At 43.1% G+C, this 18,719-nt stretch overlaps 2 protein-coding genes across 3 annotated transcripts; both read right to left on the bottom strand.

The window, feature by feature from the left end:
• Positions 1 to 1,225: 1,225 nt before the first annotated feature.
• Positions 1,226 to 2,389, bottom strand: purg (purine-rich element binding protein G; the record flags this gene model as incomplete). Its single annotated transcript, XM_083901746.1, has 1 exon — positions 1,226 to 2,389. The coding sequence occupies one exon, from the start codon at positions 2,387 to 2,389 to the stop codon at positions 1,226 to 1,228; it is 1,164 nt and encodes a 387-aa protein (XP_083757872.1).
• A 1,259-nt stretch (positions 2,390 to 3,648) lies between these two features.
• il6st (interleukin 6 cytokine family signal transduce) lies at positions 3,649 to 17,144 on the bottom strand. 2 transcript variants are annotated; one of them, XM_083901715.1, is made up of 16 exons: positions 17,007 to 17,144; positions 15,767 to 15,856; positions 13,059 to 13,361; positions 12,343 to 12,490; positions 12,095 to 12,255; positions 11,438 to 11,595; positions 11,025 to 11,187; positions 10,857 to 10,939; positions 10,487 to 10,745; positions 9,613 to 9,783; positions 9,403 to 9,504; positions 8,327 to 8,473; positions 8,092 to 8,232; positions 7,607 to 7,703; positions 6,864 to 6,945; positions 3,649 to 6,091 (listed from the first exon to the last, which is right to left on the bottom strand). In XM_083901715.1, the coding sequence occupies exons 2-16, from the start codon at positions 15,837 to 15,839 to the stop codon at positions 5,504 to 5,506; spliced, it is 2,676 nt and encodes an 891-aa protein (XP_083757841.1). In that variant the 5' UTR covers positions 15,840 to 15,856; positions 17,007 to 17,144; the 3' UTR covers positions 3,649 to 5,503. The 2 variants fall into 2 exon arrangements, with proteins under 2 accessions (XP_083757841.1, XP_083757842.1); XM_083901716.1 differs by having other exon boundaries at positions 12,095 to 12,252.
• Positions 17,145 to 18,719: the final 1,575 nt, after the last annotated feature.

The raw sequence follows: 18,719 nt of genomic DNA, 5'->3' as shown, positions 1-18,719 counted from the left end.
TGAAGGGAGAAAACACTCTGGAGAATGTCCAGATCCAAACTGTCCAGACATCGTCCGGGGTTGTTTTTTTTTACGTTTAAATCCAAGATCACACTTTACGACTTCCAGGGTCAAATATTTGACATTTAGCAGCGACGACGTGGGTTTGAGACTCTGTTCTCCGACACTTTACGAGCAGAGGCGCTAGCACCAAGCCGATCAAATCACGTTTTAATGTGCTTCACTGTGAGAACTTGTGGTCGTTGTACTACAAAACATCTTCTAGCAAACATATGGCGCTACATTAAGGACGTTTAGCCTCTCATTTGAGAGGTTTCTGAACTTCTCGAGAGCTTCAGAAGCCTCTTGGACGAGAGGTGGAACATTGTCAACGTTAAATTACACCTTTGTGGGGACCTTAGTATAATCCTGGTTGATTGAGGACATTTTGGAAAAAGTGGGGACATTTATACGTGGTCATCACTTTTTTAAAGTCCCCCTCAAGGGTTGACACAAAAGTTAAAGTTTGTGTGTGTGTGTGTACTTGTACTTAAGTCCTCGTGGGGACCGTAGTCAAAAACCCAGTTGACTAGGGACATTTTGGAAAAAGTGTTTTTTTTGGAACGCTAAGTGTTGAACGTCCACTTGTTTACGACGAATTAGCGAAGACGACAATGACCCGAACGACACGGAAAACCTTCAAAGACAACGGCAGAGTCGTCAACGTTAGCGACATTAGCATCATGTCTTTTTTTGCTATGTAGTTGGCCATGACGGCCGCTTCCAGCACCTGCGTCAGCATTAGCGAAACATTTAGCCGTGACTTAACAAAGTCATTGGTAAAAACAAAAAACAAAAAAAAACGTTTATATAATATCGTACACTTTGACCATTAAAACCCGATCTGCAAACTCTGTTACGGAATATTTCGCGGTTAACGACAGCCAATCGCGCGCCGATCAGATTATCGTCTGTTAGCGTAGCATCTGGCTGAAAATCATAAAGTGTGAAAAAAGGCTTTAACAGTTCATTCATTGGTGGCTCTTCAGGGGGCCCCCTTAAATATTCTTGGAGCGGCCCTGGTCACGAGGCTAAAGTGCAGTAAAAAGCACTGAGATCAATGGATGTGTGAGTGAGTGAGTGAGTGGATGAATGGATGATTTCTTGGCAGGTTCGGGTCAGTCGTTACCAGCCCTTGGTGGTGGTCACTGGGACAGAGACACGGCGGGACTTCCGGGTGTCCTCGTCAGTCCTCCGGCTCGTCGCTGTCCCGCCGCGCGTCTGTCCTCTTCTCCTTGTGACACGTGAAAATCCTCCGCATCTCCTCCTCGTACCTGATGAAGTTCTCCCCGAAGCGGGCCCAGGCCTTCAGCGGCACGGTGATGGTGTTGCGGTACGGCTGCCGCACTTCGCTGATCTTCAGGAAGACGCCGTAGCGGTTGGAGCCCACGTCGAAGTAGAACCGCTTGTTGTCCACGCGGAAGGACGCGGCCTCGGGGAGCTCGGGGCTCTCGCTGTCGCCGCCGCCGCCGCCGCCGCCAACGCCGTGGTTCCGGGACCCGGTTCGGCCGCGCTCGTCGCCGCCGCTGCCGTCGTCGTCGCCGTAGTCCTCGATGAGCTGCGACAGCGCGTCCCGGAACTCGATGAGTCCCTGCGCGGGCAGCACGATGGTCTGCTCGATGCCCTGGCCGTAGTAGCCCATGGTTCCGTGGCCCTTGCTCACCGTCTGCCGGATGCGCAGGAAGCGGCCGCGCTGGTTCTCCTTCAGGTCCAGGAAGTACTTTCTGTTGTCGCGCTCGATGAACTCGCTCTTGAGGACGCGGTGCGCGTGGTCGTCGGACGCGGCGGAGCCGGTGGGCGACAACGCGGCGGCGGCGGCGGCAGCGGCGGCGCTGCTCTGCTGCTCCTGCGCTCTCCGGTGCGCGCGGCCCTGGCCGTTGCCATCCTCGGCTTGCGCCTGCGGCGCCAAACCGCCGCGCAGCCCGATCCGGGCGTAATAATCTATAAAGTCTCCCAGGCAGTAGCGCAGCGCGGGCGCCATCGCCATGGACAGCGTCAGCTTGCTCTTCCTGATGTTGTCGTGGCGGCCGCGGCCGATCCACACCTCCGCGATCTTCAGGAAGCGCCCGCGGACGCTCTGCTTCACGTCCAGGTAGAAGCGCTTCTTCTGGATGTCGACGCGCTTGGAGGCCAGCTCCTGGATGTCTGCGCCCTGCTGCTGCTGCTGCTGCTGCTGCTGCTGCGCGGCTGCCGCTGCCGCTGCTACCGCGCTCTGCACATACTGCTGCTGCTGCTGCTGCTGCGGTGGTGGAGGCGGCGGAGGCGGCGGGTACGCGGCTCTGTGCAGCGGCTCTGCTGCCGCCTTCCCCCGGCCTCTCTCCATCCCTCTGCAGCATCCATCAGCCATCATGATCACAGCTCAGGACAAAGCGCTTCCCTCCATCCCACAGAGCGCCTTCTTCACACACACACACACACACACACACACACACACACACACTCTCACTCACACACACTCACAAGTTTATCCAGATGACCTGAAAATGGCAGCCGGTGTCGGAGTCATCAGCTGATCCGTGTCCCCAGGAAAAGGTCACACGCTCAGTCATTTGCGTGCAAAGTTCCTCCCGCAGCAGCAACAGCAGCAGGTTCTTTCTCCAGCGGCACACTGATCATCATCGTCCCCGGCACAGAGAGAGCAGGGAGCGGGGAGGCATCAGCAGACCTGAGCAGGAGGAAGAGGAGGAGGAGGAGGAGGGGGGAGGAGGAGGAGGAGGCGTCCGATACTACATGAACCCATTGAACCCATCCACCCCCCCTCCCTGTCCTGAGATTACCTCTGTTAAAGAGACAGGAGGAGGAGGAGGAGGAGGAGGAGGAGGAGGAGGAGCTGGGCTCTTCATCACATCTGCAGATCCACACTCACTCACATTATTACTACTATTATAATATTATAATACACATATTTAAATACATTACTATAATAAATGACTATAAATATATATTGTGTGCTTTTATTTGAATGATGTCATCGTTTCTGCAGCTTAAATCTATGCAAATGTGATTTATAGTTTTAATTCATCTGTATGACTTGGTATGAAAACATGGCTGCCACACACATAGGGAAAAACAGCTTAAATCTCACTATTAAACAGGAAACTGAAGATGGTGTGTGTGTGTGTGTCACTCCGCTGCACCAAACCCCATAGTGAAAATCAGCGTTTTTTTCAGCTCACGGGGACACAGGAGCTGCTGCTCGACGTTTGTGTCACCGAGGCAAACGTGAGGGAAGGATTTCCTACGCCGAAGTCTCAGGGAGAACATATTCTAACTCGCTGACAGAGGCAGCGGTGGATCGACGACTCCCGTCTGCGCGTTTCCTGTCTGCGACGTGTCAAATTGACGATTTTCTCTATGGGGTTTGGTGTGAGGAGTCCACGGAGCATCACAAACTCCCAGTGTCCTGTTGGGAAAAAGCTGTTTTTTACTGCGCTATAGAGACGTAGTAGACTTAACCGGACATAGGCTGTGTTTAGTAACCTAGCGTAGCAACTGTAGCATATAATATTAAAACATTATCTACATTTTGTGATGTAACACCAGAGGAAATTAACTCAGAGCAGAGTCAGTTAAAACATTTATTTCATATTGATAACCATTGACAGGAGCTGATAAATACTTGACCTGTGACGCTTACATGTTACATGAAGGTGCGTTCGCCGCCTCCACGAGAAATTGAAATTAAAAGTGTCTTTTTTTTTTCTATTGATGCCTCGTCCACACATGGATATTGTCCTTATCCAACATTTAAAAATAAAGTCCATCATTCACGATGAAATGCAAAAAAAACAAAAAACCCCAGCATATGATAAAACAGTGTCCATCATCACGTGGTTCGGTCAGTTTCCTCAAGTCTTACGTTGCGTTCCAGTTGTGGTCGGAAGTCGGTTGAATTTCCGACTTCCTGGCGCGGGATTCTAAGACTGCTGCCGCTCTGCTACGGTTATAATTGCACAGTTTTTTTACGCGTTTATATAAAGTTATTTAAAGTGATATTTCTGTGAAATATCTTTTGTTATCGACTGGTTAGGCTAACGACAGCTAGCCCGAGATACATTAGTGTCTGTGTGTGTGTGTGTCGTACAACCGGTCAATCCCGGTTCCCGCTTCCGACGTTAATGGAACGCACCGATATTAGCCTCTGCTGCGGCGGACGGACGTGAAATGACGACAGACGGACGGACAACGAATTAGACATTTGTCAAAGTCTTTGAAAATCACCACCTTCACGTGCCGCTTCAGTCACATGATCAGTCCGTGTCCAGAGTTTCTTCTTCTTCTTTTAAGGCTAGCTTTACACGACAACGCTCCCGGGTGAAACCGACAAAATATTTTATCAGATGTGCCTTTGGGTTAGACGGCGACGGCGATTTTGAGGCTTAAAAAAACGCGTTCCCGTCTACAGGGTTGAAAACGCAAAAGTGTGCTCCGAGCTGCTAACGCTAGCTATCCTCCCGTACGCATTGACGTCAGATCCAAGTGCAGTACAGCCAAACAACAACAAACATGCCCTTCGCTGCTACGTCGCGCTACTAGAGAGAAGTAGAAGGAAGTTTCAACGCTCCTGGTGTTGTATGGCAGTGCTCCACAGTGCCACCTAGCCACCTGGCATGCATACTACATCAAATTTCACACACTTTTGTGTCACCGCACGAGCGTCTTTTCCACCTAAAGACGCTCGTCTAATTGCAAAATAAATAGTGGGAACGCAACGCCACTTTTGCGGTTTGTGCTAAGATCGTTGTCGTGTAAAGCTAGCCTAAATCCGTGTTTGGTCTACCACTTCACCACCCTCTATTTTGTTCGTTCTGGAGCGAAGAAACACGGGAAATTTTGATGCTTTAAGAAGCTGAAAAATCAGGATTCAATCAGTCGTTTCAGAAAAGTATTCAGTGACCAATCGGTGACTGAATTAACCGTCAGTTTGAGAGTTTTTCGGACCAAAGCGATGACTCGATAATGAATCGTGAGTTGCAGCCTCAGTAACACTGTTTTCTTTGCGTCTTTTTTCATCTTTAAAATTCGTCCACACAGGAAAAAGTGGGGTCACATGACGTTTTAAAAGTGCACACGCGTCTCTCTCTCTCTCTCCGGCCTGAGCTTCGTAACGCATTTCTGTGATATTTAAAAGTTTCTTTGACTTCTACCTTAAAAACAACGCGTGATTAAGCAATTACTGACAAAGTAACGATACAAACGTCACATGACTTTGTTAAAAGGCAGCTTAACGTTTTTGTTTTGTTTGTTTCACGTGAACATGCAGCGACGTCTCATCAGCAGAACGTTACATTCATGTGCAGTGTTGTCAGCTAATAGCGTACCGTGCCGTCGCACCTCCACAGGAGGGCGCCACAGCGTCCACATACGAGTGTCCAGTATGTCGATAATTGTTTTTTGTTTTTTTTTAAAGCTAATGACCTACGAGCGAGTATTTTACAGAGTTCCGTGTCTCTCAGGCGTGTCCTCACTGCGGCCTGTAGCCTCCCTTCTGAGGCATGTAGCCGGACAGCGCTGATGACTGCTCCTCGGCGGGCGCCTGCTCGGAGACGGCGGCGGCGGCGGCGTCCTCCTCCAGCGGACAGAAGGACAGAGTCTCCAGCTCCTCCGGCAGCTGGTTGAAGTCGTCCCGGTTCCCCGCCGCGTGCCGGGAAAAGAAACACTGGCGGCTGCCGTCCTGCGCCGACACGTCCGGGTTCTCCTCGGAGTCCAGCAGCGGCTGCGTGGACTCGGAGCGCGAGAACACGGCCTGCGGCGGCGCCTGCGTGCTCGGCGTCTGGCCCTTGTAGCCGCTGGAGGCCACCACCGAGGAGTACTGCACGGTGCTGGCCGTGGTGTCCGCCATGTCGCCGCCCTCGTCGCTGTCGGACACGCTCTGGCGAGGCGAGGACATGCAGGAGGAGCCGCCGATGCCGCTGCTGTGCTCCTCCGACAGATACTTGTCTTTCTTCAGCGGGAGGACGGCCTTGTCCTCCTCAAAGACGCTCTTACCGTCGCTCGAGTCCACGTCGAGAACGCTGATGCCGGACATAGAGTTCTCCTTTGGTGCCTCTGCCTGTAGGGGGTGACAAAACGACGGGGTCAATTAGAAAATGTCCCTATTTTTGAAGGAAAAGCACTTTTTGTCAATGAATATAGCATTGAAAGAATCATAAATACACTCTATACATTGTTCTAGCTGCAAACGTCTGGTTTTTAATGGAATATGTACATAGGTGTATAGAGGCTCATTTACAGTGTTCTAATGGTACATTGTGTTTGCTAATGGCGTTAGAAGACTATTGGATGATCAGAAAACCCTTGTGCAATGATGTTAGCACAGCTGAAAACAGTTTTATTTTGAATAAATAATCATTATTTCTAATCTTGTCAAAGTCTTGAATGTATTTTCTATTTGTTTTGCAACTCTTTTGACAAATAAAAGTGTGACTTTTAATGGAAAACACAACAAAAGTTGTATAGGTGACCCCAAATTTTTGAACTGTAGTGTATATATATGAGGTTCTGAGGTAACAGCCTGAGAGTCAGTGACACAAGGAAAAACGGATTTTAGCCTCTATTAAAAGCATCAGTTATGTTTTATATATATATATATATATATATATACATACATACATATATATATATACACACCTACAAATATACATATATCAATAAAAGCTACCGTTAATGGTCGCACAAATTTTTCTAGTCCACCAGCAACTGCTGTCAAACACAGCTGTGAAGACAACAGGAAGACAAGTGTGACACCCTGTGTGTGTGTGTGTGTGTGTGTGAGATGGCCAGCAGAGGCCGCTGTTGAGTCGCGTGTCACTCGAGGCTCTTACTCTGAAAGGATAGCCGTGAGACCAGTTCCCGATGGTGCTCTCTCCAGGGTTTGGAATCTGAGGCCAGAAGTTTCTCTTTATGCTGCGACAGAGGGAATAAAATCTTCATTATTATAATAATAATAATAATAAAAATACAGTGTACAGTCATTCTAAAGCCTGTTTTGACACTGATGTTCCGGGAAGTTGGTCTATGATTTGTCCACATGGCATCATATTCCCTCACACAGACACACTCGTATGTCATTATTATTATTTTTTTTTTTTTTAAATCAAAATGAGCAAAACTCAATGAAATGTAGTTGGTTTGAAGATACATTAGCGCTCTAAGTGAGTAAACTTTTACTTTTAACAGACAAACATCGCAAAGTTCTTGACGATAAATGGAATAAAAAAACAATAAGAACAGAAAAATTCCAGAGCAATAATAAAATATATCAAATATAAAAAAACAGCAAACAACAAGTTTACAAAGAGAGAAAGTCTGGGCGTAACTGCTTGAATTTAGTGGTTTCTAAATCGCGACTGAAGCTTTTATAGACGCATGACAAACGACAAATAAGGCAGTTCCTCTTCACCCTCTTTTAAACATGTTGTCCTCTACATTTGAGACTTTGCACGCGTTTTCCGTCTTTTATTTATTTATTAATTAACTTGTTTTTAAAACCATAAACGCAAAAACAGCTTACGATGCCGTGCGTGCGAATATAAATCGGGCTTCAGCGTGTTGTGATGCGACTTACACGTCTTTCTTGTAGATGCAGAGCAGCATCGTCATGATGACGAAAAACAGGAATCCCAGACTCACGACGACGACGATGACCTCGATCTCTCCTGACGCTGAAAGACACGATAAATCAATCAATCAATCATTATATTTGTGGCTCTGCGCTCATTTTCGAGGGCGTTAACGTGCATAAAAACTCTTGAAAGTTCACATTGAGGTAGGGTCTGGTGAAAATGTGATATCGGCATAGTTCCCGGACCCGTATGTTGCTCAAGGGCACTCTGGCGCCTCCTAACGTGAAAACAGAGGCCGAACTGAGTTCCTCCGAATTTCCTGAAACTTGGTGTGAAGATGTTTTAGACCAAGACGAAGAAAAAAGTCCACCGTAACCATGGCCTCAACTCAACAGGAAGTCGGACATTTTTAATATTGCGTCTATTTTGGCGATTTTTGCACCCTACGTTAATAAATATTATTGTTTTTGTTAAATATGACGCTCACCATATTTGGTCGTGGTAAACGAGTGATGGTATCCTTGGGTGGAGCCTGCGATGGTGGACGCGCTGACCCACACGTCGTACTTGGTGTTGCCGGTCAGCGACGTCAGCTTATAGGTGGTGGTGTCAGGAGGAACGACCACGGCTGTGAACGGACAACAAAACAGCGGAATCAGCAAAACTGAACGATCTTTTCACGTAAACAGGTCGGTGTGGAAACCGTGCGACAAGAAACATACTGAGGGGTTCGTGCCCGCTGGAGTAGAATATGGTGTACTCTGTGATGAAGCCCTGTCGACTGGCCTCGGGGATCTCCATCCACACCAGCTCCGCCTCATTACGCTCCGGCTTGTTGTTCAGGCGAACGACTGGGCCTTCGCGCGGAACTGCAGCCACGAAAAAGACACAATCGCTGAGGTCAAACTATTCACACGGACACCAGATCTTCAGTTACAGAACATTTATGATATCTGACGTCTGCTGGAGGATCTGTCGTCACCACCATCATCACCATCACTAGTCTTTAACAATTTTTTTTTTACATTTTTGTAAAATTTTGGACACCATTTTTTTTTACTTTTTTGTAAAAAAAAATTAGACAAACGTTTTTAGATTTTTCTGTCAAATATTTGGAAAAAATATTTTTTTTACTTTTTGGGACAACATACTAACCTATGTCTTTTTTGTCAAATTTTGGACAAAATTTCTTTTTTACTATTGTCAAATATTTGACAACTTTTTTGTCAAATTTTGGACAAAATTTCTTTTTTACTATTGTCAAATATTTGACAACTTTTTTGTCAAATTTTGGACAAAATATTTTTTGACTTTTTGTAAAATTTTGGACAATTTTTTTTTATTTTTTGTAAAATCTTGGACAAATTATTTTTTACTTTTTTGTAAAATTTTGGACAAAAACATTTTTTTTTAACTTTTTTTGTCAAATTATCCACAAATCTTTCTTTTCACTTTTTTGTCAAATATTCAACAAAATATATATATATTTTTTTGTCAAATGTTAGACAATATCTTTTGTCACATTTTTGGAAAAAAAAATTTTTGGACGACATACTAACCTACTTTTTGTTAAATTGTGGACCCAATTCTTTTGGGACTTTTTGTCAAATTTTGTACAACAGAACAGATTTTCAGTTAAAGAACAGTTATGATATCATAGACGTGTGTTGGTGTAGATATGATTACTTAATAATCTATTTCCTTATTTCCCTGTTGGCAGTGATGTCTTATTGACTCATTAACTCATTTAATTCCTGTGTAGTTTACAGATTTGTTGTAAAAACGTGCGTCGTCTCACCTCCTTCTTCCTGAAACACTTGCACGCTGGCCGGCTTCCCCATCCATCCAGAATACAGCGGATACACGGACACGGTGTAGCGCACGAACTTCTGCAGGTCGTCTTTGGGCGACATTGAGAGTCGAATTAACTCACGTTTGATTTTATTTAATACAGCGAACGACTTCACAGGTTACGGTGAAGTGAGACTTTAACGGTGCACTGACTCACCTCTAATGGTGGTGTTTCTGGTGTTTTTGTTTTCCCTCTGCCAGTCCAGGACATCGCCGATGACCCACTGCACCACGTACTCCGTCACAGGCGCGTTGTTGGGCGGCTTCCACTCCACCCACATTTGGCCGTCGTGAGGCCACGCCCTCAGATCCTCCACTGGGGGGAGCTCTGCGACAACACATCAACATCATGTATGTTAAACACGGTTACAACACATGAGAACAACCTTAGGAGCTACATGTATAAGAAGAACAAAGAAAAAGATAAAGCCCTACAGTACTTCAGAAACCAAATTCTGAGAGTTCTGAGAGAATATTTTTATTTTATTTTATTTACTTTTTTTTGTCACATTTTGGACAAAAGTATTCATTTTTTTACTTTTTTTCAAATATTGGACACATAATTTTCTTTCTTTTTGTCAAATTTTGGAAGACATAATAACTTATGACTTTTGGTCAAATTGTGGATAATTATAATTTCTTTACTTTTTTTGTCAAATTTTGGACAAATTGATTTATTATTTAGTCAAATTTTTTTCCCAAATTTTGGACCAATTTTTTTTTTTTTAACTTTTTTGTCAAATTTTGGACACATTTTTTTTTCTTTCTTTTTGTCAAATTTTGGCCGACATACTAACCTATGACTTTTTGTCAGATCTTTGGAAAATTGTGGGGTTTTTTCACTTTTTTTTGTCAAATTTTTGTTTGACCTTTTTGTCAAATTTTGGATGGCATACTAACCAATTACTTTTTTGTAAAATTTTGGGAAACTATGATTTTTTTACTTTTTTGTCAAATTTTGCACACATTTTCAAAAAAAAAAACTTTTTGTCAAATTTTGGTCACTGCTCAGCATCACCATGGAAACCTACCATGTGCCTTATCTGGGATGAACAGCGACGCCGTCGGCGACTTCCCCGCAGAGTTCACCGCGGCGATGAACACTATCAGGGACTTCTGGTCTTCCAGGCCTATCTCCTTCACGAGCGTGATGGTCCTGTGCGCGGTGTCGTCATCAGACCGGTTGACGGGGAAACTCTCCCAGTCAGCACTTCCACTACGGATTTTATCCTCCTGCTCTTGAACCTTCACTTCAAAACGGGTGATCCTGCCGTTGGCCAAAACGGGATCCTGGAAGAACACAAACAGTCTTGAAGTGAACGTACATGAAAAGCTACTTTGTCCTCACAATGAGAGTCAACAAACGTCCCGACACTGGATCAAAAATTGAACTAAATGTACCTTACAGATAACCTGCACTCGTCGCTCGCCGATGCTCTCGCCCTCATAAACTTTCGTCCATACATCTGGTTTACTCATTGGTCCTGAGACAGAGAAAACCAAACCAGAGCTATTAAAACATTACACTGTACGAGAAGAAAAAGCCGCCAAGTATTCCACCAGACTCACTGTCTTCAGGCGTCCTCTTGGTGGCGTTGGCGCTCCATTCGCTCCAGTAAGCGCAGTCCCCTTTGTCCGACTTGCAGCGGACCTGAGACACGTAAACCTGGTGTGGCTGAAGTTTCTGGAGTCTGAAGGACTCAATGTCCTCTGCAATGTCAACGTGAGGAACCTAAACGACAACAGCAACAACTTTTACTGGAGAAGATGGAGAAACAACCACGTTGAAGTCAACACAGCTGGGTTAAACTAAAGTTGATCGTCCAAGCTGCTGGGTTTAACGCTTCAGAAAACAAAGAAATCATTCAAACTGAATCATTTTGGTTTGCAGAAAGATCATAAATGGTCTTGTACACAAAGGCTAAATGAATGTGATAATCTTTAATAAAATCTGGTGGAGGAGACTTCCTTCTCATACTTACATATGTCCATTCATGAGCTCCTCTTTGGCAGAATCTGATTTCGTAGAATAACTTGGGAACATATTGCTTATTGATGGGACGACTCCAGTTCAGGAGGAGGGAGGTGGTAAACGTCTTCTCTGAGATGACTCCGATGTCTGCTGGAGGATTTGTTTTCACTGCAGTGACAGGAGAAGTCATTGTCATCATCATCATCATCAAATTTAGGAAGAAAATTGTTTTTTTACTTATGTGAAATTGTGGACATTTTTTTCAACTTTTTTGTCAAATTTTGGACACAAATATATATTTTTTGTCAAATTTTGGACAATTATTTTTGAGACTTTTGTCAAAATTCAAAAATGTTCTTTTTAATTTTTTGTCAAATTTTGGAATTTTCTTTTCGATTTTTTTGTCAAATTTTTAACTTTTTGTCAAATTTTGGACAATTTTCTTTTTGAATTTTTTGTCAAATTTTGGACGACATACTAAAGTATGACTTTTTTGTCAAATCCTTTTTTTTTTTTTTTTTTTTCTGATTATTTTGTCAAATTTTGGAAAACTTTTTTTTTACTTTCTTGTCAAATTTTGGACAGCATACTAAAGTCTGACAAATTTTACATACTTTACTATGACACAAAGCACATGATATGCTACACCAGTCGACTCAAGACTCACCCAAACACCCAGAGTAGTGTCTCAGATGCTCAGACTCAACCGTTCCAAGTTTGTTGTGCGACTCCACCCAAAACTCCACCTCCATAAAATGTGGGAAAACTTCGGTCAGAGTCACCGTGGCGCTGTTCCCCTCAGTGCTCATATTGTAGTTGGCATATCTGCTAAAAAGATAAGTTTCATTATCTTTAAGATGAACTCCACGTCTCGCAGCGAAATAAAACAGCAAACGCACGTGGAAGTGTACTCACTGAAGGATGTTAAAGTTCAGCGTGTATTTATTAGCGACGTCTTTGCTCTGACGTCCCACTGTGTCCCAACTGCACTTGATGATATTGGCGATGCGGCCTTTCTCCTGGAGAGCGATGCAGGTCACGTTCTCAGGCTGTTTCGGAGGATCTGGAATTAAAACACACAGTCGTTACCAAAACGATTCAGTTTTCAGATTTTCAGTTTTCTTTGTTACATGGAGCAAAAATTCTTAAACCGTAAGACACCTACAGCAAAATTCTTGTCAAATTTTGGACACATTTATTGTAACTTTTTTTTTTCCAAATTTTGGACACGTTTTTTTTTTTTTACTTTTTTTTTCACATTTTGGACGACAGACTAAATATGTACTTTTTTTGTAAAATTTTAGACAAATTGTTATTTGACTTTGTTACATTTTGGACACATTTTTTTTACAAATTTGACTTCTTTTATTTACTTTTTGTCAAATTTAGGACACTTTTTTACTTTTTTTTCAACGACATACTAAAGTATGACTTTCTTTTTCAAATTGTGGACACTTTTAAAAAACTTTTTTGTCCAATTTTGGGCAAAAAATTTTATGGACCTTTTACATCAAAAACTGTTAAAACACACAGTCGTGATTTTTTTCTTCTTCTGTTACCAAAACAATTCAGTTTTAGCGATTTCTTTTTCATATGGAGCAAAAAAAAAACGTGAACCTTAAGACACTTACAGCCTTTGCGAAGACGGATCGCGTGCATGAATTTGCCTTCGTTGAGGATGACGTAGGGCGAAACCCCCCGAGAGCGACAGTACAACCACTGCTCGTTTTCTCCACTGATGTGGACGGTGACGTTCAGGGTGGTCCGGTTGATCTTGGTGTACTGCTCCTTGGGGACCGTCTTCTGAGACAGATTCCAATAGAGGTCGTCGGCAGTGACCGCGTCGGTGTCGACGACCATGCACGAGGCCTTAAAGTCGGTGCCGATCTCGACCGCCAGAGGCTGCGGCGCTGTCACCAAGTGGTTGTAATTTCCTGACGATGGGACAGGAGGAGGAGAGGAAGAAGAGGAAAGAGTGGTGATTAGAAGAGAACTTTCCTAAATGTATTACTGAGACTACACTTCCTTCCACGGTCAAACGGGAGGAAGAGGAAAACCCACACAAACTATACTGATAATGACACATAGTAGGAGACATGGAAGTCTCTGTAAGGACATTACTGCCACAAAAAATTATTTTAGCCACTTATCAACAACGGCTTATGTAATACAATCTACTTTAGGTAAAGTCTGCATTATTTTAAGAACACGTTTGCGGCTTTATCTCCAGGTTCGACAGACTTTTCCACCAGGAAACTAACTTTGAAACCCACTCTCTCTCTCCCACACCAAAGCCCCATAGAGAAAATCAACACCTAATCAAATCTACGTCTTAAGAACAAGTTTCTCCACTTTATCTCGCCATAACACGGCCATTTCTGACAGGAAATGTGTGTCGCTCGTAAATGCCGGAGGGCATTTAAACCACAAATCACAAATGGAAAATCTCCCACACCAAAATCCATAGAGACATTGAGCGATTCCACATTACAGCACACAGGAGCTGTTGATCCACTACTTCCTCCACCAGTAAATCCAAATATGTTGATTTTGTGACTTCTTGGTTTAGATTTACCAGAATGACACACAGTTAGTAAATGATGCAGCAGCTCCTGTGTCCGCGGGAGGTAAAAAAAAATCGATGTTTTTTCTCTATGGACAAAGCAATAAACATAATAATACTACACTACACACTGCACAGTCAGTGCTGCGTCTGTGCCAGCACCTAAAACAACCCCGTAACTACAGTGTTAATGTTGTCCTGTAGCTGCCTTTACAGTCACAACACATGAACGGCCTGAATTCAAGAGAATCCGAGTGAAATCAGACACCGACCATGTGCTGAATGTGTTTCCACCGCTGCCAGTTACTTCTGTGTAAGCCGTCCACTGTGTGCACATTAGCATTCCTCTGGTTTCTGTCCTGCCATTGTCCCCCGACATTACCGACACACACCAAAAAAAATGTTACGGGAAATGTTGGGAGGAAGTTGGAAGCTCATTTACACACAGAATCCAAGCTGTTCCAACTAAAAGCTGTTCCCAGTTCCAGTGAAGTGGAGGTGGTGGGGGGGTGTGTGTGTGTGTGTGTGTGTGTGTGGGCGCTGCACTGATTCACAAACAACCCCCAAATGACCTCAAGTCACAGAGTCAGCTAAGAGGAAAAACAACTCTTTAAACAACAGGGAAAAACAATCATCTTTGTCAATGATTAACGAGGCGGGAGAATTGATTCCTGGCGTTTTTTTTGTACGGTTCAAGGACACACGAGACATGTCTCTGTGAGGACAATTGAAACTAAAACAGATTTTTAATCTGCACGGCTTCTGGAAAACAATACAGCCCGACACACACGGACATGTCAGGGCAGGAAAAACGAAACAGGTGCGGTCACGACGGTCGTAATAATGTGTAAGTGTAACTTCACATGACTGTAGATCCAGTTTGAACCGTGACGATCAGTGAAGCACGCTACCTGTGTTTCTATGTGAATAACAACAGAGTTGTATCCGTGTGCATGAGAAGGGTTAGGGCAAACTCATTTTCACAGAGGTGCCACATCAGAGTAATGGTTACCCTCAAAGGGTCAGATGTAACCGTCAATACAGAATAAATGTAACTAACTGTAACCAAATATAATGCAAAATAAAGCTAACTACTCCGTAAAATATTGCGAAATAACTTTCTGTATTTGTTACTTATTCAATTTCACTCGTCGCATGATGCGTATACACTGATACACTGCGATCTGGTGGCGGTGTCGTGACTTTGCGGGTAACACAATCGCCATGCATTGTGGGAAATGTAGTTTATGGTCAATGCACGCCTTAAAGCAGCATAAAGCTATTTTAACACAGATTTTTAAGACCAATTAATCACTCACGGGCCACATAAAATGATGCGGCGGGCCACATCTGGCCCCCTGGCCTTGAGTTTGACACATGTGGGTTAGGGCATATTCAGTCTATAATTATATTCCTTAATCTCTGTAGATTTGAAATATGCAGTGAACTCTGATGATGATTCAAAAAGAGCACTGTGGTTCCTGCCAACACGGCGGTGCAAACAAACTACATCACATCGGTAAAATGGCAGCTGATTTAGGACAGGTTTGTAAGACAGTATTGTTCAATGTGAATGACTTGTAAATTACATTTAAATAATCAAGCAATGACGCTGATGGCACAATCCACAGAGAATTATTTCTGTACAAGAATTTTCATAGAACGGCTGCTGCGAATGGGTAAATGTTTACAATAAATCATAGCCAAGTACTGACAGCAGTGGTTATAATATAGTAAAAAAAAAAAAAAAAACATATATAAGACAAAGGTACTGACCTGCAGCAGATGAAGCAGAGGTAAAACAAGCCAACTGCAACAGCAGCATCTGCACAAATCCCACAGATGCCATGTTGATGTGATGGTGAGCTGGGAACATAAATAACAACAACGTTACAGAGGGAAGGTTTTCACCGTTACACCCTCAATATAAATATTAAAAACAGATCACAAATCACATGGCGGTTGCCACTTTATTACGTACAGACCTGACAGAGTGGAGTTATGTTCATAATCCTCCCTTGTACATAACAGCACACAGACAAATACTTCTTAAATAAATCATTACAATACTTTCTCTGAAATGTGTTTTATTGTGTTCTTAAAATACTAAATCAGAGGTAATATGCAACAAAAATAACTTTACCTAAACACAACTGCTCTTAAATTTGACTGCATTTATATAAAATATAACAGATTCATTTTTTCTTTAACATAGCAAACATACCGACGCTAATAGTCAGTGTGGTAATGTATCAAAGTACAAATACTTTGTTACTGTACTTGAGTACAAAATGTACATATCTGTACCTTGTTATTTATATTTGTAGCAACTTTTACTTTTACTCCACTACATACCTTTTTTCTTAAACTAAAGTACATTTTATATCAGACAATAACTTTAAGTTAATGTCATAAACTTTAAGACTTTTACTTAAATTTTAAAAAAGACTTCAACATCTCCCAAATTAATTTTCTATTAAGATATGTGTACTTTTACTCAAAAAGTATAATTTTTAGGTACTTTATATCAGACTGCTTATCTTATTCACCTGTAGCAGGAGTCTAAACTACACTAAAATGACCTAGCGACCACTAAAGATGGAAAAACAACTGTTTGTTTTGACAATTTGCATTTATGATGCAAAAAACCCGCACACAAATAACTCATAACTTTGATATTACGTGAAAGTCCGCATACAATTAATTGGGGGGGGGGGGGGAGTGGCCCCCTCTGATGTGTAGGGAATGTAAAGCAAAGCCCAAACCCAACGAGGATTAGCTTAGCAGTTAGCGCAGCAGGTACGTCACTAAACAAGAAGCCAGTGAATGTTAGCGAACAACAATTTTACGCTAGTGTGTTTAAAAAAACAACGATGTTATCATAAGTGCGCACATTAGCATCAGTGCTACACTTTAGTATTTAGCAGTGGGAGCTAACGGTGCCATCCACGCCATGTTGTTTCATAATCAGCAGCAGCAGCGGTGTTAGCAACAGCAGTGTTAGCATGTCACTCACCTCAGTGTCAGCGGCTGTAAAGTCTCTGTGTTACTTCGCTAACATCCTCGTTGACCAGTTTAACTCCACACATCCATTAAGAAAAAGCCCAGTTAGCGTCGGTGGAAACACCATTAGTGGCTGGTACGTGCCTGTTTCTGGAGCGGGACCACCCACTTCCCGTCATCGGGCGCTCGCGTCAAAGCGACACGGCGGCGCTGCGCCACATCGACCGATCTCACAACAGAGCGGATGGACCGACAGCCATAGCCGGATAGCTTCATGTACGTTTATAGATCTGCTTACGTGAGCAGCGGGGGGCCACGCTGTGTGGCGATTGGTCAGAAACAGCTGTCAGTCCATTTCTGTAAACCAATCAGAAGTGTCAGATTTTAAAGTCCCGGTCAGTGACTCTTATTTTCCGGGATGTCCCCGCCCCGCGTGCTTCAAGACTGAGGGAAAACATCCAGGGAGGAAAAACACAGGATCTGATTTAAGGTGAGGAAGAGGATCATGGAAATTTAACGTCCTAATTCACCTGTTAAACACTCACCTGTCACTTTATGACGTACAGGGGGGCATTTAATAAAGATTTATTACACATACATTTGAACGTTAAGAGAGACTATTTTCATCAGAACTTCTGAGTCATTGTTATTATTTCAAAACCAGGCTTTGTCATCGACAAAGCATTTTCCCCCACAGAGTGAATAAAAATCACAGTCCATCAATAAATCACTTTATTTTTTCCCTATAAAAATATAGAGCCATTCACACACTTCAAGGAGGGGTGAAATGTCTTGCTCAAGGACGCATATAGACTAGCAGAATTGAACCCACAACCTCCCAGTTGAAAGACAAGCTCACTTTAAAAAAAAAAAAATTTCTACTATACAACAGTACAGCCAAAAATATTCGCGTTAAAATTAAATTTATGTTTTGAAATCATGTTTTGGCGTCATGTGGCGCCACCTACCGCCGACGACCAATCATTGCACTCAGTAGAGTCTCAGCTGCCGAGCAACCACGGGTTGCCAGTTACGTCAATGGCGGAGAAAACGAAACCTAAAAGACCTCGGTATTTTTCAATTTGAGTGTAGTAACCATTTTATATCAGAAAATATACCGAAAAAATACTTTACGACTTTTACTGAACTGATATATATATATATATATAAGTGACTTCAACTTCTCCCAAAGTCATTTTATGGTAACATACTTGTACTTTTACTCTAAAAGTATCACCTTTAAGGTACTTAAAAGACCGCGTCCATATGTAGTCGGAATTTCCGACTCGGAAACTCGGAGCAACCTCACTTCTGTTGTATTTGTTTCGTCGTAAAAACACAGCATTGTTCTATTTTTACGTTATTTGTGTGCGCAAAATACCACGTAAAAAAATATCACATACTTTTTCCCCCGACTTGAACTCATCACTCCCAGTTCCAACTTTCCGATCTAAATGGAACGCATCATTACAACGTCAGTAAAAGTTCTTCAGCTGTTCATGTTTTTTTTTTTTACATTACTGCCACCTTTTGTCCGGGAGTGGAATTGCATTTACGATGTCCGTGATGAACTAACAAACATCGCTGAAGTTGTGATGATTTAAAAAATACCTTTTTAGTTGAATTCACATGAGTTAAACCGACCAAAGTCGTCTTCCTCTTCTTGCAGCGAACACGACGTCCCGACCGACCGAAGAGAGGAAGTGAAACAGCAGCGTTCGCTCCT

Source organism: Microchirus variegatus, assembly GCF_963457635.1.
Source record: "Microchirus variegatus genome assembly, chromosome: 1".
Classification (NCBI taxonomy): Eukaryota; Metazoa; Chordata; class Actinopteri; order Pleuronectiformes; family Soleidae; genus Microchirus; species Microchirus variegatus.
Note: the sequence above shows the minus strand (reverse complement) of the source record. Positions and strands in the feature narration are given on the sequence as shown.